Source organism: Eurytemora carolleeae, unplaced genomic scaffold (genome assembly GCF_000591075.1).
Source record: "Eurytemora carolleeae unplaced genomic scaffold, Eaff_2.0 scaffold68, whole genome shotgun sequence".
NCBI classification, from domain to species: Eukaryota; Metazoa; Arthropoda; class Copepoda; order Calanoida; family Temoridae; genus Eurytemora; species Eurytemora carolleeae.
Window position 1 is genome coordinate 235,034 of NW_019396093.1, and position 22,372 is coordinate 257,405.

Genomic DNA, 22,372 nt, shown 5'->3' on the forward strand with positions numbered 1-22,372 from the left:
TGTTTTTAGTTAAAGATTCAGAAAACGTTCAATAAATAAAACTTTAGCGAATTTCAATACTTAAAAAACGTTCACGACTTAAAAGACATGTAATCTCACAACTAAAATAGGCTTCCAAGTTTCACTGATATTTTTCAATTTTCGTAACTTCCTTGTTTCTATCCGTTTTGGTTGAAAACAATGTTTAAAAAAACAGCTGATTGTTGCTGTGTGAACAGTGAACTGCTGTGAACTGCTCTAGTTATACAGACAGTCGCCAGTCGCTGCTGAATAGGGGACTAGCAAAGAAAAGATTTAACACGGAACCCTTAACAGATTAATACGTATGGGCAGCGGCGGATACAGGGGGGGAGACATTCGCCCCCCCCTGAATTTGGATTTTTGTTCCTATTTTCAGAATAGGTTCTCAATAGCATGCTTAAGGGAAAGAAACAGGAAAAATATGTGTCTTAATTAACTGTGTGAAAAGTTAAAAATCTAGATTTTTAGTCTTTACAGGGGCGTACGAGGGGGATCGATATCGTCTTTGTTATGAATTAGCATTGTAATACCTAATTTCAAAAGCCATAATATTATTATGTCTGCTAGAGTTTATTTTATGAAAAGGGTTCCTTTTCATTGAATTATGAATTTTTTTGTTCCTAAAAAATCTTGCCCCCCCCCCACACTTAAATCCTGTATCCGCCCCTGCCTTTGGGAAGAGTTGTAAAATCATTGGAACCAAGGGGGCGGCTTTTAGGTCTTAGCCCCCCACTCCCTGGCAGCTGGATCAACGTCAATTTCTAGACTTAAGCCCCTCCCCTTGGAATATGTCAAAAAAGTTACGTTTTAACCATGTAGGTAGGGTTCGTAGGGTTTGCAGCGAAAGAAACGTTTCGCGAAAAAATGCGAACATTTTCGTTCGTATTTCGCAAACTATTTCGCGAAATTAATTCGCGAAAATGAATGTTAAGCAAAAAATGCGAAAACGAAGCGAATTTTCGCGAAAATTTCCCAAAGATAACCATGAAGCTGTACTTGCGAAATTTCGCGAAGATAACCATAGTTGTTGAAGCTGTACTTTGTCTTTTTTTGATGAATTTTTGCAAAAATTTTGCACTTTTTTTAATGCCAAATTTTTTCGCGAAATTTTCTCATTTCTTATTTCGCAAAAATTTCGCATTTTTTCGTGCAACAGATTGATGCAAAATTACGCGTAACCATTACAAAATTTCGAGAAAGTAGAAATTACGCGACATTATGCCGTATATAGCAAGGGCATATACAGAATTAAATCTAGAGGGGGCCAAAAATGTTTCCTCCCCCTAGGAGCTCCTAGGGGGGGGGGGGGCAAAATTTGAACTATAAATTCAAAATATTTGGCTTCTAGACGATCAGGCATACAAAATTGTCTGTTATTGAAAATTTGCATCCATTCTTTTAATTGTAATATTCCTTTTTGAAATTCTTTACTTTGCCCCCCCCCCCCGGAGCTCCTAGGGGGGGGGGGCAAAGTTTGAACTGTAAATTCAGAGCTGAAAACTTTAGAATGAGATATCCTTAATCCCGATTACTTAATCTGAGTATCCAATGGACACACTTTTGATTCTCTTCTTAAACCGCTCTTTCTTGGATATAGTAGAAACAACGAGGTTATATAGTGTATAGAGTAATGATGTACGCTAATCCTTTACTAATTTTACCGGCCATAAACTATACCGAGAATTTCGCGTAAGTGAATAATCCATTACTTTGGAAATCCTAGAATTAAAAAGATTTGACTTCTTGGAATTCAGGCATAAATAAAAGATACTTTACACATTGCAGTTCAATTAAATTGCAAACCCCAAAATTCTGAACAGCAGACTAATTTTTTCTATGAGAAGAGAAGTAGTTGTACTTTCCTCACTACCTATAGAGGGGGGCTCGCCCCCCTCTTGCAGATCATTTTGTTGCAATTTTTCAAAGACAATTACTGTGGTTTTTGGCCGTCGGAAGGTTCTTCCACGAAACAGTAGATTCCCATTGCCCAACGATTTCGTGTTTTTGCACGAAATGATTTTTTTTGCACGATATTTCGCATCAATTCTGTATCAATTCATAACCAGTTTTGCACAAAATTGCGCATTCATTCGAAAAAAATCATTTTTGCAAGAAATTACGCAAGAATAAAGAATTAGTCATAAATTTTCCATAATTTTGCGCATGAATACATGCTTATAGCTTTCGAAAATAACGAACGAAAATTGGATTTTTTTGTACAATGTGGTGAATTCTTTCATAGCTGCTGTATTTTATTCATGTGAACAATAATCAAATTATTATTAGGAATAGCAGGAAACAACGAAATACGCAAAAACCAAGATTTTCTTGCGAATTTGCGTAAATAGATTCTGCGCATCAATGCGAAATTATATCGAAATTTCGTACAATTTTTATCCGAAACGTAAGAAGATCTTTGTGCATATATTTCACGGTTTTCGTGGAAAATTTTTGTTTTGATTCCAAGTGAGTCTTAAAAGTGGGACGTGCCTGATTCACAACCCTTTAGATATCTAGATTGAAGTAACAACGAAAAAATATCTTCGTCTAAATTTCTGTTATTGTCATTGCAGCATAAATCCACTAGTCACTTTAACCCACCTGAGAAATAAGATAATTGTCAGCCCTTTTTGTACAAGTTTTTGATATATATATAGTTAAATAAACCATTCACATTTATATTTAATCAATTTTAAAATAGAAAAAGTGTTGTTCATGATTTTAAATCAGTAAAATTCTGTTCTTTAACAAACTGTTCGTTATTTTGAAATGTTTTCTGTAAGTTTAGCTTATACGAAACAAACACAAATAACACAATGTTATTTGTATCTCCAAACTGCAGTGCATCATCCAAGTTTAAATGGGGTAGAAGGGTGTTGTGAATATATTATGGTTCTTAAATTAATGTACTCCTCATGTTGTTTATTACAAAAATAAATTTAGATACAGGGTGTCCCAAAAAACATGGGAATTCAGTGACGAATTCGATATCGTCTTTGTTATGAATTAGCATTGTAATACCTAATTTCAAAAGCCATAATATTATTATGTCTGCTAGAGTTTATTTTATGAAAAGGGTAAAAGACTACAAAGATGTGTATATAATGTCTCCGCAAGATGAACAGTGAATACGGACAAGTTTACTCTGTTTGTATACTGTAATTTTCTTGTTTTACTAAGTACAACCGGTTGCAGTCAAAACATAAACAAACAAAATGTAAACATAGCAGACGAAACTCTTACAGATTACAGCTTTCTCAGTAGGTATCACTATACTAAATCGAAGAATTATTTGAAAAGACGATATCGAATTCGTCACTGAATTCCCATGTTTTTTGGGACACCCTGTATTTCCTTGATTGTTTTGAAAACAATGATTTCATGGATTCGCTGGAACATAAAATATGAATGCTATGGAAAATAATATGGACTCTTTGAAAATGAAATCCCATCGATCTAACCATATAATTATAAAACTATGAATCAACTATTGAGACAGGGCACGTGGATTTAACGGTTCTGTCAATATTTCAGAAAGCTGTGGCTTCCAATCACAATTTGACCCCTTATACATCATTTTTTAGGCTTTTTCTTTATACTTTTTATGTCGGCATATACGTTTTGAATAAATAGTATAAATAAACGAATCCACAAGTTTAAAGGTTGTTGAATTATAGATCAAAATAGGTTTGATTTCAAATAAAAGAAACCGAATGCTTCCCAGTCTCATTCTGGTTAGTCCGGGGTGAGGGCCTAAATTGAAGTTATCCTAGGTCCTGACGCTTGGCTTTTCCTTGTCTCCAATCTTATAATTTTTCGTCAATATGGCCGGATAAGAAGATTTCAAAGGTTCAATCCGTTTGTTCATGGCTATTTTTTATATATAGGAGTATAAATTGGCAAATTCATTATTTAGTCCATGGGAAAATAAAGATTGCTATAGCTAGCTTTTAACTGATGCTCTTCAAGTTGAAATTTCTTGTCGTAATCTGCATTAAATAAATTTTTTTGTGAAATTCCTTCTGTTCGGTTCAGCCGTTTTAACGTTTTTTGGTCACAAACAGACGAGCAAAGTATATTATATAGATACAATGGCTATTTCATATTTCAAGGTTTGCAGATTTTAAGTTATTAAATTTAAATCATCAACATATTTCTGTTGTTTAGAAGAAACTTATTTAAAGATAAAGTTATTTAAAATAATTTATTTACAAAGCAGTTGTGTCAACAATAAATTAATGGCAGCCACAGCTTTTGACAACCATATTCTGATATTTCTTTAATATCACATTCGAACTCTCGTCAAAATATAAAACAGAGATTCCGCTAAGTTTAGTCGGAGCACAACAGGGTTTAGGGACCCCACCGTAGGGGTTCATTAGATGCACCAGGGTCTGCACAATGGCGTGATTGGTCGCGTTCATGTGGGTGTTTAAAGGGAAGGAACATTCGCCATGACAGTAGAATGCAGCGTAACCATCCGGAGCTATTATCCAATCCTCCCATCCTAGATCCCTAATAACGTTCGTTTTTGACAACCCCGTCTTCTTGATTTTCCTCCGTAATAATCAAAATAGTCGCGCCCATACACGTTATCGTAGCTAAAGTCCTGTTCCAAGTAAGAATACTGCTTCTGTCGTCTTCGACTTGAACTCCGTTTTGTGACATCAGCTGATCTCTTTGACCGGCTGGGAGAAATGTCGCCGCCCCTGTCCATTAAGAAAAATAATTCAATAAGTTGTTAATATTTGGAGATAAGACAAGAAAATCGCACGAATTGATAACAGTTAAAAGAACATTTTATTAAAACACCATAATTAAAGTTAAAAAAAATTATCAGTCTTTTTGCAAATTTTCACATCAATAGAAAATAAGACGTTTTTTGACAAATACTGCACTGATAAAAAAGATACATCTAAACTTTGTTAAAGATAAGCTTTGTTTAGGATTAAATCTTTCTTGCAGTAAAAAACCTTGAAGAAGTAGCTATAAAGTATAATTCTCGTAATAAAGATATTCAAATTCCAGATTATGCGAAAATGAAACTATGCAATAATCATAAAAATTGATGCTTTTATTCCAGAGTTCGCAATAATTTTTCAGATCGTAAAAAATGATTTTATTCGTGAAATAAAAATAAATGGTTAATTATTTTCTTCCTTCTATCCTTGATGAAAGCGACCATAAATGATTCATGAGGGGACTGGGTTACCGTGTCTCCTGAATAAAAAAAATATTTGGTAACAAAAGTTATCATTATATTTTCAAAATAAAAATTAAATTTTTTATTATAGTTTTTAATTTTTAATAGCAATCACCTCTAAGACCAAGATCGTGGGGTGCTAGGCTCTCCCTTCCATCCACTGACTTAACTTGAAGCAGAAGTCCTAGATTATGCTTGGGAAAGTTTTGCCAGAAGTTCAAAGCTTTTGCAACATCTAGCACAATCCACCCTTCCTGGTCTAGCGTTACTTTTACAGAGTCTAAGAGATCGTCTTCTCCCGTAGTTCCATCCATCAGCTGGTACACTCCAACTGTGTACGCGGCATTGCCGCTTTGCGGCTCTTTGTAAATCCGCAATTCGCAATCCAAGATGGTGTCTCCCAGCGGCACTTCTGAGACATCAAACCAAAATCTTCGTGTCACCTCAAAATCTTCTTGGTGGCCGTAATTAACAAAGCTCATAATGATATCACTTTCGTTAATTGCCTGATAAAATTGTGTTAATAATATTATTTGTATATTGATCTACATTAATTTTAATCTAAGCTTTATTAAATTAAATTATCAAATATATGAATGAAATGGAACCAGCCATTAAATTATTAAACTCCTTTGGTAATTGAGAAATCAAATTCTGGGTAATTAAAATTTGAAACTTAAAACTATGTATTTTACCATTAAAGTTGAAAATATCACATATTAAATCTAAAATTTCAAAAATATTTACCTGTATATTTTTATCTTGAAGTTGAAACTGGCTTCCCTGCAAGGAGTCAAGGTTTTGAAAAGTTAAATTTTTTATTTCTCCCTGGTCCCCTGCATCGTTCAGCAGGGATAGGTAGATATCCTTCATGAATGTCGGGACTGTGGAGTTTGCTGAAGTTATGGTCCGACGTCGGTTAGATCCTTGTGGTCTGAAGAAAAAAAAAGAATGTATGTTTTTTTCTGAATCCATTAGAGAATTTGGAATTCATGGTTCTAATTGTAATAATGAATTTGCTTTAATCAGTTGTTTAAAAAAATAGACAAAAGACATACAAAACATCTTTGAAATAAATATAATTCAATAGAATATATATATATATATATAAATATATATAGTCCAAACCTAATAAACCTGTAAGTAGTTAACCTGCAAATCGTATAGTTTAAACCTAATACACCTACAGTTTAATTTTATTATCCCTGTATTTTAAATCTGATGAACTTACAGTTTAAACCTATAAACCTATAGTGTAAATCCAATGAACTTATAGTTTAAACTTATAAAACCTATAGAATAAACCTAAAAAACCTATAGTTTAAACCTAATGAAATTACAGTTTAAACCTATAAAGCCTATAGTTCAAAACCTAGTAAACATATAGTTCTAACCTATTAAACGTATTCATTGCTTAAACCTAATGAACATTAAATTTAAATCTAATAAACCTTTAGTTTAAACCTAATAAGTCTATATTTTAACCTAATAAACCTGCCTATAGTAAACCTATAGTTTTTAAGCCTATAGTAAATCTATAGTTTAAACCTAATAAATCCACACTTACTGTGTTTTTGTGTCTTGTACTATTCAAATCATAACTTAAGTCTAAAAATCGTATTAACCATAAATCATATTCTGCAGTTTTAATGGTTCACACTCAGAGGAGTACACAGGAGAGGGGGGGGGGGGCTTTGGAGGCTCATCCCCTCCTGGATCAGTAAACTCAATGAGGGGTTTTCACGCCCCGATAGACTGGAAAGAAAAAAATGTTAGCCCCCCTTAACAAATTCCTTTTACGCCCATGGATCACCTCTTTAGTAAACTTACCTATAGTTTAAACCTAATAAATGAAGTATTTCTTGTTGCATAACCTCCTGGTCTCTGTTCAAAATTAAATTCACATTCAATGCAAAAAAAGGAATTGTTCAGATTTTTAGTGATACATTTTTTTTTAATGACGTAAAAATAATGAAACAGATCAAATAATTTTTTTCTTCAAATAAGTGAAATTTAAAGTTGAATAAGAATTAAGAATTTCAAAAAAGCACGATTTTTTGTCACAAAAATAAATAAAACTTTTTTGCTCAGTACAATGAAAATAACTTTTGGGAAAAGACAAAAAATGTAACCTGTACAAGTATGCAATTCTCATTTATAATTGTATTATAATTTTTTAAAAATAATTTCGTACAATTTGTTCATATTTTTCAATCATATGCTAAATAAAGTTTATAAGAAGAAGTATACAGGTAAATCTTGAGAAGTTAATATTTTTTTTGCAAAATAAATACTCCATCCTGTCATGGGAAATTCAAACGAATTTGCAAATTCCAAATTCATAATTTTAGATTTAAGTATTGTACATATATATATATATTATCTACAATATGAATAAGAAAAATAGTTAAAATGATAATCATAAACATAAATAAAAATGGAGAAACATTTTATCTCGACATATCTATGGTTTTAAAAATATTGAAGAAATAAATTAGAATTTAAAAGTATCCATGGAGCAGAAAACCATTTAAAAGACATTTATATATATCCCAGAAAGCTTGACTTGGGGATTCGTATTATAAAAGTTCGGTGAAATAATCTAAATAACTAGGATTTTAGGGAGCTTCGCACCCCCATTAACTGTTGCTCTAAATGTCGGCCATTTTAAATTATTTTTAAATATTAGTGGATTTTTTTCGAATTTGCGTATTTTCAAACCAAAAATTGCAAATATTTTCCAGGAATATTTTTTCCAATTTTGATGTTCCATAAACCTTTCCTAGGATCATGTAAGGTCCAGCACAAAATTTGGGTCTAATCGGTTCAGTCGTTTTGACGTTTATTGGATTCAAACGGACAGACAAACAAACGGTTGGAACAAATTGACTGATTTTTTTGAGGAAACCCCCCCCCCCCCGGGGGTATCTTCTTCACAATTCGGATTTTTTCAAAGGGTTTTTAAATTGTTACGGGCAACGTCGGGTACTTCAGCTAGTTTTAACATATTTACTACTGTACACAGCTTCTCCGGGATTGAATTTATCTCATCTTTTTCTGATTTTTCCTTTTACCCCCTCCCCACCATCCACCCCCCTCCCCCTCTCTATCACCTAAAACCAAAAAAATTGGTTTACGAGCATTTTTTAACAAAACTTAAATAATAAAACAAATACGTTAAAAAACAAACAAACCTTAAGTATTTTTTCGTGTAATAAGAATATAAAAATAACAAGATAGAAGGAAAAAGGTCAAATTTATGCGACATTGCTAGTACGACTTTGTGACCTCGTAGATTATCTAGTTTTATTTAAAGTCCAAGTATGAGAAATCACATATTCTTCTCTATAGCTCTTCAACTAGAGCATTGAGCATTGAGAACATACAAGATTTTTATCTTAGGTGCGTCGTTTTACTATCAAATATTTCTGGATACATTTTTGAGATATTTTTTTAACTTATTAAAATACATTCATTTATTTCAGGTTTAGTGAAGCTGGGAACCCACTGTGTCCTAGGGAAGAAGGTTGCAATAAAAATAGTCAACAAAGAGAAACTTAGTGAAAGCGTTCTTCTTAAGGAAATCTATCAAACTATGTAAATTTTGTAATGTTACGCATCATATTAGCATAGAATTCAGTTAGAATATAATAACAATAATATTAATAATAATAATATCTGATTGATTGATTGGTGAAGGTTGAGCGTGAAATAGCAATCATGAAACTAATAGAACATCAGAATGTTCTCGGTCTCTACGATGTTTACGAGAACAGAAAATACTTGTAAGTACAACAAAATTTCTTAAAAATTATTTAAAACTCAAAAACGATATAAATAAAAATTTGTAAAAATTAAAATAATCACTTTTCTCTGATAAAAGGTTTAAAGGCCATAGTTTTTCGGTGAGGAAAGTCTAAAATTCTTCATCTTTAAAAATGAGTCGACCATTTGTCTTACAAACTATTTTCACCCATCGAAATACAATTTTAGCAAAAAATTTAGCGTTTAAATCTTGCTTTTCAAGCGGTAATTTTTCTTCGTTTTTTTCATGCAAACGGATAGATAGACAAGCAAAGTATATACATGTATATTAAATACACTTAGAATTTTAAAACAAAGCTGAGAAGATTCTCGTGGTTCTCTGAGTTCACAAATCAAATTTTGAAGCAAATCGGTCCAAGGGTTCATGAGTTATGATCGGACATAAAACAAACTAACACAACCAAAGAAACAAAAAGAGATTACTACTTTATATATATAAAAATATATAACCATATATGTACTGTATGCACTAGGTACCTTGTACTGGAGCATGTATCTGGAGGTGAACTATATATGTACTGTATGTACTAGGTACCTTGTACTGGAGCATGTATCTGGAGGTGAACTATATATGTACTGTATGTACTAGGTACCTTGTACTGGAGCATGTATCTGGAGGTGAACTATATATGTACTGTATGTACTAGGTACCTTGTACTGGAGCATGTATCTGGAGGAGAACTGTTTGACTACCTGGTGAAGAAGGGTAGGTTGACCCCGAAGGAAGCTCGACGATTTTTCCGTCAAATTATTTCAGCACTTGACTTCTGTCACAGTCATTCAATATGGTAAGATTTAAAATTATTTCAAAATTTTTAAACCAAAAATGCATGAAAGTTTTCTAAACATGTTAAAAGTACTTTTAAATTAATTTTTGTTTTGAATGAACATTCATAGAAGTTAAAAACGTTTTTTTCTTCTTAATAACTCTTCAATATTTGGAGCTATGATACATCTACTTTAATATAAAAAATAATTTAATTTATATTTAGTCACAGGGATCTGAAACCAGAAAATCTACTGCTTGATGATAAAAACAATATAAAGGTTAACAGTTTATCCTTTTTTGACAACACGAAAAATTTAAGAAATGTCTGTTCCTAGTTTTTGTATCTTACTAATACTCGCATATTATCTCATACAGGATTTAAAAAAAAGGAGAGTTATACAACGTCAAGTCGATCCCTCGAGGGGAGGAAGGCCAACCACAATAATTTATCGTCCGAGCCACATTTTCCTCATTTTCTCTTCCGAGCCAACACGAAATCCTCGTCCTTCCAATATTATTTTTTTTAAAGTGTCTAATCCTCCAAGATAAAATTACTTTTTAAGAATCGGGCCACGTTAGGGCATAAATGAAATATTGAATTTTTGTAAATCGGAAAAAAAAATTCAATTGATTTAAAGTTTTCTAGTCTTTAAAAATGATCACATTTTTACATGCATTTTCAGATAATCCTGGTGTAGAATACCGTAAATGATTCCAAGTTTATAGAACTTCAATCTTATTTTGTGAATTATAATGAAAACCATAGAACTTTTCAAGGTAGTTTCACGGGGAAAATGATAGGCAGAGGTATGCCAAATATTTTGCTATTTATTTTATATCCCGAAGGTTAGCCATTACGGAGGCAGACGAGATTTAAGTTTTACCTAAATAAAGTTTGACATTCTAATGGGTTTGAAGATAATAACATGATGTAATCATTGCAATACTTTAGTCTATCCATATTTTATGCTCTAACGTGGCCAGATAAAAAAAAAATAGTTTATCTTCAAGAATTTGAAATTTTAAAACACATAACAGTCAAAGGACGAGTATTCGGAGGTGACTCGGACGAGAAAATGCCGAGAATGCGGCTCGGACGATAAATTGTTGTAGTTGGCCTTCCTCCCCTCATCCCTCTCTACGCCAAATCTTTGTTATTGTTGTTTACAACTTGGAAGTTGTTTTCGACCTGTTCCTGTGTGGTCCTAAAACCATACAGATACAATACACTATTTTACAATAACATAGTTTTCTCCATGACCTTCCACCCTCTCGTCTAGTAGAGCTTTTAAAAAAAAATGTTATTAATTTTGACGTCCATTTTTATACTATATTTTTATTAGCAATTGATATCTTTGTTATTGTTGTTTACAACTTGGAAGTTGTTTTCGACCTGTTCCTGTGTGGACCTAAATTCATACAGATACAATTCAGGGTGTCCCAAAAAACATGGGAATTCAGTGACGAATTCGATATTGTCTTTGTTAGGAATTAGCATTGTAATACCTAATTTCAACGGCCAAAATAATATTATGTCTGCCAGAATTTATTTTATGAAAAGGCCGTAAAAGACAAGACTGTAAAGATGTGTCTATAATGTTTCCGCAAGATGAATAGTGAAGACGGACAAGTTTACTCTGTTTGCATACTGTAATTTTCTTGTTTTACTAAGTACAACCGTATGCAGTCAAAACATAAACAAACAAAATGTGAACATAGCAGACGAAACTCTTACAGATTACAGCTTTCTCAGTAGGTATCACTATACTAAATCAAAGAAATATTTGAAAAGACGATATCGAATTCGTCACTGAATTCCCATGTTTATTGGGACACCTTGTACACTATTCTACAATAACACGGTTTTCTCCATGACCTTCCACCCTCTCGTCTAGTAGAGCTTTTTAAAACAATGTTATTAATTTTGACGTTCATTTTTATACTAAATTTTTATTAGCAAGATATCTTTCGCATGTCTTTTTAACTTGCACATATCACTTATTTATATTCATTGAAAAAAAAACATTTAAAAACACAATGAAAATAATATAAAAAGATGAACAAAATCAAGTTATCACAAAGATAACTATTTCAATTGTACATAGGTTGCAGATTTTGGAATGGCCAGTCTTCAACCACGTGGGTCGATGTTGGAGACATCTTGCGGTTCTCCGCACTACGCTTGCCCAGAAGTTATTCGAGTAAGAGTCGTGCGATTACGCGGTTATTTTAACTTTGCTTATATTTAATTCTATTGACTTTGTTTTAATTCCTGAAGAATTGTTCACTTATTTTGAGAGGTGTTAAAGGATAGTTAATTACTAAATTTTCTATTTAGTATTGTTTTTTTTTTTAAAATTTGATCCAATATTTTTCGTTATTCAAAAACTTGTCTAAAGTTGTGAGAGTATGTACAAAAAAAAAGATTAAACACCTCCTACGCTTTCTTTGATGCAATCTGAGGTCCTTAAATAATAAAAAAAATAATAGATTTCAAAGTTGAATCTTGGAGAAAATTCTTAAAATCCCATTTTTGTAGAAACGAATCAGACAGTCCACACTTTAAAAAATCCCAAAATTAGGAGAAAAGAACATGTTTAGTTTAATGTTCTGAGAATACAAAATACAAACGATTGTCTTGACGATTGAAAAAGCTTAAAATCGTCACTGTAGTTTCATGTTTATACTGGTTAACCCATGTATGAAAAAGATAGTATAAAAGTTTGAGATGAAGAAAGCATTAAACCGCTAACCCTTTTCTTACTTCTCAAACTTGGGTTTCATGCAATGTTTAAATTTATTCTTTAAATTTCGTGACTGAAATATCCTAAATATTGACATTTACTTCAAACATAAATGGGATGGGTCGCGATTTACGACAGGCAAAATAATGTTCCAATCACAAATATCATAACATCATATAAAAAGAATTGAGTCTTTGTCACAAACTCATATTTTTCTGTCCCTGTCCTTGCAACCAAATGTCGTAGACCTTAGATGTTTAAAACTATGAATTCTGTTAGATCAAACACTCTAAGTTTGAAATACTTAAGGTTTATACAATCAGGCTGCAATAATATATAAATTGGAAAATATGAGCTTGTGGCAAAGACTCAATTAATTTCTAATACAGTACGAAAAAAAACCCTTGAACACTTCCTTAAATCTTTTTAAATTATATTAATATTAGGGCGAGAAATATGACGGGACTCGGGCAGATGTTTGGTCTTGCGGAGTTATCCTTTACGCTCTTTTAGTTGGAGCTCTTCCATTTGATGATGATAACCTTCGCCAACTACTAGAGAAGGTACAATGAGTGTGAAGTACACAATCATTTGATTTCACAATTTACAAATCTGCATAGCAACTAGCTCTCTTCACAATTTGTAATCATGAACGATAAAGAATCTGCATAGCAACTAGCTTTCTTTACAATTTGTAATCATAAACGATAATGAATCTACATAGCAACTAGCTCTCTTCACAATTTGTAATCATAAACGATAAAGAATCTACATAGCAACTAGCTCTCTTCACAATTTGTAATCATAAACGATAAAGAATAATAAAATAATTATTCAATATGGCAACATAAGAAAACCACAATTAATTAGCTATTAAAAGTCTGGTATCTTTCAAATAAAACAATTTGTTTTCCATACGACAAAATTCATTCAGGTTAAGAATCACGTCTTCCATATACCACACTTTGTTTAGGTTAAGCGTGGTGTCCTTGATTAAGACATTTTGTCCAGGTTAAGGGTGGCATATTCTATCGACCACTTTGTTTAGGTCAAGCTTTGTGTCTTCCATATACCACATTTTGTTCAAGTTAAACGTGGCGTCTTCCATTTACCACATTTTGTTCAAGTTAAACGTGGCGTCTTCCAAATACCACATTTTGTTCAAGTTAAACGTGGCGTCTTCCATATACCCCATTTTGTTCAAGTTAAACGTGGCTTCTTCCATATACCACATTTTGTTCAAGTTAAACGTGGCTTCTTCCATATACCACATTTTGTTCAGGTTAAACGTGGCGTCTTCCATATACCACATTTTGTTCAAGTTAAACGTGGCGTCTTCCATATACCCCATTTTGTTCAAGTTAAACGTGGCTTCTTCCATAGACCACATTTTGTTCAAGTTAAACGTGGCTTCTTCCATATACCACATTTTGTTCAAGTTAAACGTGGCGTCTTTCATATACCACATTTTGTTCAGGTTAAACTTGGCGTCTTCCATTTACCAAAATTTGTTTAGATTAAGCGTTGTGTCTTCCATATACCACATTTTGTCCAAGTTAAGCGTGGCGTCTTCCATTTACCACATTTTGTTCAAGTTAAACGTGGCGTCTTCCATTTACCACATTTTGTTCAAGTTAAACGTGACGTCTTCCAAATACCACATTTTGTTCAGGTTAAACGTGACGTCTTCCAAATACCACATTTTTTTCAAGTTAAACGTGGCGTCTTCCAAATACCACATTTTGTTCAAGTTAAACGTGGCGTCTTCCATTTACCACATTTTGTTCAAGTTAAAAGTGGCGTCTTCCATATACCCCATTTTGTTCAGGTTAAACGTGGCGTCTTCCATATACCACATTTTGTTCCTCCTGAATGTCAGAATTTACTGCGAGGGATGATTGAAGTATCTCCTGATAAAAGACTGACGGTAAGTCAACCTTCACAATGATCCAAAGGTTTCAAGCTCTGATGAACTTGCAATTACTTCCTAATTACTGCAAGCGCATCCAATTCTAAAACTTACAAGTCCAGGGCTACAAAAAAATATAAGTGAGTTTGTGAGGTACACTTAAAATCCAAGACGCAAGTTACGGGTCCGACATCGATTTTGTCTCAAAAATTGATGCAATTTTTCATAGCAGTCTGGATCTGTGTGATATAATGTAGATCCACAGTTGTTTTCAGTAAAAATTAATTATACCACTTTTTGGCGATACCATACATACTGGTACAAATAACAACTGATGAGTTTCCTCCAAACATCCGAGCCAAAAAACGCGCCAAATATTTTTGATCTACAGCTTACAACAGTTGTCTCAATACCAAACCGTTTCAGGGTTATTTCTCATTTGTTGATTTGAAGAGCATTTTTTCTTAAGATCTAAATGTTTATTGATGATGCATACATATTACAGTTACAGATTTATCAAAAAAAGTTCTTGAGATAAAAAGTCTCTGGAAATGAAGTCTTACAATTGTGAGACTTTATTTTCTATGACTTTTTTCTGGTTCCAATTAGGGTTGTTAATTGTTTTTGAAAACGATCGGTAAACGAACGTTTTTAGTTTCGTTTTTAATTTTAAGAAAACGAAAAACGATCGTTTTTGAAAAAAAAAAAATTTATTGACAATTATGTTAACGATCGTTAACAAAGGGTCGTCGTTAACGATCGTTAACGAAGGGTTGTCGAATTAACGAAACGACGAACTTTATAAAAACACTCGTTTTTCGAAAAACGATCGTTTTTGAAAAAAATGACAGACAACGTTTTGGAATGTCGTCTTATATAAAGTTAAAAAGTTGTGGGGGGAGCCAAAACTTCTTCATATTTTCTTAAATACTACTCAATCATAAGAACAGATGCCCTTCAGGTCGGTTTCCTCTTTTCGTTAGCGATCGTTAACGAAGGTTCGTCGTTAACGATCGTTAACGAAGGGTCGTCCTTAACGATCGTTAAAGAAACAACGATTTTTATTAAACGATCGTTGTGAAAACGTTAACATCCCTAGTTACAATATGATAAAATTGTCCCCGGAAAAAAGTTCTTTTAAAGTGGAAAATGAATGTAAACAAAAGATGTTTACAACCATGAAAAAAGGGACTTGATATTAAAACCCCCCTGGGTATATATTCAATATGCAGATGCATAGAAGAAAAGTCCGTTTTATGAAAACGTCTAAGACTTGACCTCGTGTTCCCAAGACAGGTCTTTTTTTCTCTATGACTTAAATTCCAGTAGTCTTATTTTCTGAGACTTTATTGGCAGCCCCATATTATTTTAGGAAAAAAAGTCCAATGGAATCTAAAACTCAGGACTTTATTTTTTAGTGATATTTTGTCCGAGGACTCCAGAAAATTGGGACTTTTTACCAATTTTTTTATTTCCAGGTTTTTTCCGGAACTTTTTTTTTCTGTGACTTTCTTATATAGCCCAACAAAATTGCCAATAAAGAAATCGTCTCAAATATCTTCCAGACAATGTTAAATGGTTTGCTATATGTGTCATATTTTAGTAAAAAGCTTTAAAATTGACCTTATTAGCTCAGAACTGTTCTACACCTCTGACCCCATCGCTTGATCTCGATATCCACTATGGACACTTTTGATTTGAAGATACAAATAAGATTACCATGTGCCTGGAATACGATTAAAGATTAAATTAATTTGATTTGCAGATTAACAAAAGATCCCCCCACCACCACCACAAGATCTCTAGTCGTGGCTTTATGCATTATGTATGTTAGATCATAAATAAGATTGGTTCAGCTATATGTATTCGAATAAGAAATATCGGTTGAATGGAATATCAATCCAATTCAAATATTTTCTGACTAAAATTTATATTTTTCTTTCAAAACTTTCTGAAAAGAAAATGAAATTTTACTTGATCTTTTAGTTAATTAAAGACAGTTTTATACGAACGATAGGAACCTATGATATTACAAAATTAGATTATTTTATCTAGTCGAATTCATAATTTTCAATATAAAATGTCGTCGACATCAGGCTGAAAGGTACAAGGATTTAAATAAAAGAGTTTGTGGCGAGTGCGTTTCAGGATGGCTTCTGATATTTTCAAAGGGGGGCTGGGGGGGGGGAGAAATAATTTAATAGTTGCGCACGAAGGGCACCGATTTCCTCCTACCTGGCATAATATTCCCCCCCTACAAATTTTTTACAGGGACTTCAGTAAATTTTATGTCAAAACCATGACCAGCTTGGTGTTATAGGTGGAAAGTGTTTTAGCAAGATTTTGATTTATATCATTATAAAAAAAAATCTTCCTTTTGAATGAAAAAGTGGCACCGCAGGAACAATTTGTTTAGAATCTATTCTTAAAAATCAAACTTAAAGAACTTGAACGTGCCTGCTCTCCCTGCTTGCAATCTCTTCTTGGACAACTAAATTTTCTAGGGGGGGGGGGCACGTCCCCATTTCCCCCGATAAGTCGCCTCTGGTGTGTTCAGTCCTTGTGATTAAATAGTTTTATGTTCGATATAAAGACAGTTAAGAAAACTATGTATAATAGAGTTATATACGATATATAAAAGAAACATTATAAAAAACATTTATTCAGAAACGATACAAAGAATTTTTCAAAAGCAAGGAAAAACATGGTGTTTAAAAAGAAACTTATTACTCGCCTTAAATTCTGATTTTAAAATCCTTCACAACCTGATGGTGTATCTATGGATGTATTATACACTATAGATAATTTTGTTTTTGTTTCCTTAAGCATAGCAGAATTTATATCAATGGTCCAAGACATCAGGCTGCGAAGATATAAGAATTAGAAAATTACAGAAAGAACCAGAAAATTGTATACTACAGGGTGTCCCAAAAAACATTGGAATTCAGTGACGAATTGAATATCGTCGTTGTTATGAACTAGCATTGTAATACCTAATTTCAAAAGCCATAATATTATTATGTCTGCTAGAGTTTTTTTTTATGAAAAGGGTAAAAAGACGGCAAAGATTTGTCTATAATGTCTCCGCAAGATGAACAGTGAAGACGGACAAGTTTACTCTGTATACTGCAATTTTTTTGTTTTACTAAGTGCAACCGTATGCAGTCAAAACATAAACAAACAAAATGTGAACATAGCAGACGAAACTTTTACAGATTACAGCTTTCTCAGTAGGTATCACTATACTAAATCAAAGAATTATTTAAAAAGACGATATCGAATTCGTCACTGAATCCCCATGTTTATTGGGACACCCTGTAGCATACTTTAGTGTATTTGATGTTGTTACAAAGTCAATATGTTTTGCTGGTAACATGTTAGCTCACTTGTTAAGCAAAATGGACCTGTTTACACTGAACAATTGGACTATTTAAAGTAATAACTTGAGCCTAAAGTTGTCTTCCTCTTCCAGAGTTTTCTGGTTCTAACTGTATAGTAAAATGTTGATGTTTCTTTAGTTGATATTTGTTTGTTTAGCTGAAGGAGGTTAACCGTCACCCCTGGGTGATAGCTGGGGGTAAGGGTGAACTGGATCTAGAAGATCCTATGATGGAAGTTGTTCAAACTCATATTATTCCTTCAGAGGATCAAATTGATCTGGATGTGCTACAGGTAAGTTTATAGCGTAGTCTCCTTCCCTCGTTTTTCTAATTTTTGTAAATCACTTTTGTAGGACTGAAAAGAGTTTTTGACGATTTGTTTCGTACAAACTATCATGGTTTAAAATGTGTTTCTGGAACATGCGATATTCTTCTTCATAATCTTCAAAAATATCGTCTTAAATATAATGTTTAGAATATTCGGAATGTTTTTTATAAGCATTTTCGATTCATTTTATGCAACTAAATTTTTTTTTCGCGATTTATTTTTTACAAATTATCATATTTCAAAATGTAGTTCTGTAACATGCTATATTCTTCCTCATATTACAAATTATCATGTCTTTTTATGTGTTTCTGTAACATGCGATTTTCTTAATGTTCTTAAAAAATGTAGTTTTAAATGAAATATGCAAACGCATATACATCGTAAACTAACACGGAATAATTAGTTCCGTGATGTTATTTTTTTATTACCCTACTTAAAATACACAATTGTAAACATTTAACATGAAACGAAAAGTATAAATATTTAGTAAAAAAACTATTGTAGGATAAGATAACACAATTGAAAATATTCAATTTTAAACTTTAAAACATATATTTTATTATTTCATGATCACATAAAGCGTTTAAGGGTTTAAAATGAATATAATTGGGTTTCCCAATTTCTGTTCTATTTAATTTTTTTTCGATTCCCTAAAAAACAGAATTATTTGTTCATGCTTTAGTAAATATTTCTACATTTTTGTAATGTTTAATATTTAATATTACATAAATTTTTTTAACTGAACGTTTAATGTTTTAGGCAATGAACAGCTTGGGATGTTTTAAGGATCGACAAAAATTAAAAATGGAGTTGCTCAAACCGTTACATAATACAGGTATATAAGGAAAACTTATTTGAAAAAACTAAAATACTTTGAAACCATATACTGCAGCAACCTTGCAAAATCATCAAAATCGTCTTGTTGTTGTTTTAGAAACTTTTATAAAATAAGAATTTTTCAAACTTTTATTTTCGAATTTAATCCGTTTGAATTCAAAAATTGTAAAGGAACTGATACTACTATTCATGATCTAATTTTCTATTATCGTTGCAACCTGATGTCGTAGAACTTTTAAACTTAAAATATGAAATCTACCAAATCTTATTGTTTAAGTTAAAATATCAAAGGTTTAAATCGTCAGGTTGCAAAGATTAGAAAATAGAATTGAATTTTTGCCACAAACAAAATATCTTTGCAACCTTATGGTGCAAACCTTCGATATTTCAAACTTAGATTATTTTATCTATAAGTATTAATAGTTTGAAATATCTAAGGTCTACGGCATTGGGTTACAAAGATATAGAGATCAGAAAATCAGAGTTTGTGGCAAAAACTCAATTCCTTTGAAATAAAGTTGATTTCAATTTTATTTTCATTTCAATGGGAAAAAAATATTTTATGAAACTATAGTGTACTTTATCATTATTACTTACTTCATTGTAAATTTTACAATGAACGTGCTATAAAGTATTCATCGTGCTATAATGTTAAATTATCTATACAAAATAGCACTTGTGCTATAAAGTTTTGATTGGTTCCCGGATTTTCTCCAAAAAATTTTGGATATTTCCAAAATACTTGTTTCAATTGAAATAAAAATAGAATTGAAATCAACTTTAAATTTTGACTTCTGCTTTGTTTCAAAGCTTCTTTGATCTAGAAACAGAAAAAAGACAAATACACAAACGTTTCATAAAATTACCTATAATACTATTATTTTGGCACGACGTGATATAACGTTTTTGGACTTGAATTTTCTCTATGTCTCGAAGGTTTCGCCTTTTCAGATTATATTTATTTATTTTATAATTAAATTTAAAAATGCTTGAACCTTCTCGATAAAGAGAAAGTTTTTGTCCAAAAACTTTATAACACTGCGAACTAAAATAACAGTGTTATAAATAGTTATTGGAAATATCCTAAATTATTTGAAAAAATCCGGGAACCAATCAAAACTTTATTGCACACGTGCTATAATGTACAGCTAATTTAACTTTATAGTTCGATGATTACTTTATAGCACGTTTCTTATGAAATTCACGATGAAGTGAGTAAGAATGATTAAGTACACTATAGGTTCATAAAAAAGCTTACGTTAAACCTTTCTACTCAAGATATTCTTTATTTATTTCAGAATAATCCAGAATTCAGTTTTGTTCTTCTGTAAACCATATGAAATTGTGGAATAGGAAGACATTATCTAAGCAATCTTATTGGATTTTGATGATATCATAAAGTTAAAAGTTTTACCAGTATGCTTGAAAACCAGCCTTTGAAATGGTTCTGTCTACTCTTCATAATTGCTGTATTTTATGTTCTTTACACTGTATTTCCATCTGCTAAAACCGAACTTCCTTATACGCATTTCTGATTCAAAAAGGCAGTTGTGGGATAATTTATTTCTCTTAAAAAATTCAGCGTATGTTTAATTCTGCCCTTTTGAGAAATCTTGTAAGGAAGTTCGCCTGTTGAGAAAACAAAGTGTAGAATATTTAAAGAAACAACTTGAGTCTGACAGTCGTCTTCCTATTTCACAATATCATCAACTCTCACTTTATATCTTTAATTTTACTATATTATCAGAGAATTCAATTATAAATACACATGAATGCATACAAATTTTATGAGAGGGGTGGGTCAATCACTTACTCTCAGAAAATACCAGATTCTTCAAGAGAACTGTTTCTTCAAGTAGTCAAGATTTTTGTTTCTGGATCATTTTACTTGATTCCACTTTTTTGAAATATTAAAAACAATTTTCTACTTTTCAGAAAAGGTGATATATTTCCTTCTACTTGACCGGAAAAAGAGGAAACCGTCCTATGAAGATGATACGGAGGTATATATAGATATATAGATAGATTGATAGATATATTATAGTTAAAGAGTTAAAAAGATAGATAGATAGATAGATAGATAGATAGATAGAAAGATAGATAGATAGATAGATAGATAGATAGATAGATACATACAAATTTCGGTATTTGTACAGTCTAGGAGAGTACACGTGTTTATTGTTAATTGTTTACTTAAAAATAAGTTTTATTTACATGAAGTATATTATTTATGTATTTAAGTCAACACTATATAAGCCAATTATTATAAACTAGTCGTTATTCAAGCTTAATTATAATGGACAGCATTGTTCTTCAATTTCCTTGACTGTACTCATGTTGTGGGTCTGTACCAAAGGAGTGTGTGTATGGTTTACCGAACTTGTCTGCAAAGCAGTGCGACTGGCTTTCTCATGCCAAACCAGCGCCATTTCCTTTCCCTTTATTCCTATTTCCTGATTTATGAAGATTTATTGATAATTGATTAATTGATTTATTGATTTGTTGATTTATTAATGATAAATGATAACGAAAAACGTTGTGCTCTAGGTGATGGTTCGTTCCCGGTGCGGAAGTCAGGATCCCCCCCGGAAACGTGTTGATCATAGTAAAGTAAACGGAAACCATTTTGTCCAGCTTAGCCAGGGATCCCCTCTCACACCTAGGAGACAACTTTACAGGTTAGTCAGAATGTCGTCTTCAAATGTTACCATAAGCTTGAAAACAAAGCGGAGAATTCAAAGTTCAATTTGTTTCCATTATTTTTCTATTATTTTATTGGAAATTGCTTTCCCAATTCTTTTCCAGGAATTTATAAAATTAAAAAACCTTTCGGGAATTTCTTAACATTTCGAAGCACTAAATTAAATAAAAACCGACGAGCTATGTTTTTTATTTTCAATTTAAGAGGAGAATTGGAAAAATTTCTGACATAAATTGTTTTCAAATCGTTGTAGGAACTTTTAATCGCACCATGAGAAATTCTGAAAACAGACCCGGAGTATAGGGTGTCTCACAAAGCATAACAGTTGAGAGCCGACTTGAAGGTCGTCTTTAAAGGTTGGAATAAATTGCGGCATTCATTTGTCTATCTAATTTTAAAAGAATATTTCTAAAGTTATTAATTACAAAACGGACTTTGCCTTTTTGTGCTTTCAAAATTAACAATGAAATGTAGACTTTCGCTCCAGACTTCGAAAACTTTGGGTTTATTTAATAAATTAAAATCTTAACAAAATTCTTAATATTTCCAGTAATTCCAGCACAAAATCAACGACGACCTTTAATAAATTGTGTGACACTCTGTAGATAAGATGCCTCCGTTTCTGTTTTCAGCGGCACGCAATAAAGCTTCCATC

The 22,372-nt window shown here is 32.1% G+C and overlaps 1 protein-coding gene across 3 annotated transcripts in view; it reads left to right on the forward strand.

Annotated features, from left to right (window-relative positions):
* Nucleotides 1–22,372, forward strand: part of LOC111694716 (serine/threonine-protein kinase BRSK2) — a 70,468-nt gene that overhangs the window by 32,703 nt on the left and 15,393 nt on the right. For all 3 annotated transcript variants that reach the window (XM_023463704.1, XM_023463705.1, XM_023463706.1), the window contains exons 2-12: nucleotides 8,710–8,804; nucleotides 8,924–9,009; nucleotides 9,697–9,837; nucleotides 10,042–10,096; nucleotides 11,924–12,019; nucleotides 13,009–13,125; nucleotides 14,391–14,489; nucleotides 18,009–18,143; nucleotides 18,939–19,014; nucleotides 20,952–21,019; nucleotides 21,564–21,694. In XM_023463704.1, the coding sequence (XP_023319472.1) occupies nucleotides 8,710–8,804; nucleotides 8,924–9,009; nucleotides 9,697–9,837; nucleotides 10,042–10,096; nucleotides 11,924–12,019; nucleotides 13,009–13,125; nucleotides 14,391–14,489; nucleotides 18,009–18,143; nucleotides 18,939–19,014; nucleotides 20,952–21,019; nucleotides 21,564–21,694 (1,099 nt within the window). The remainder of the gene's footprint in view (nucleotides 1–8,709; nucleotides 8,805–8,923; nucleotides 9,010–9,696; nucleotides 9,838–10,041; nucleotides 10,097–11,923; nucleotides 12,020–13,008; nucleotides 13,126–14,390; nucleotides 14,490–18,008; nucleotides 18,144–18,938; nucleotides 19,015–20,951; nucleotides 21,020–21,563; nucleotides 21,695–22,372) is intronic.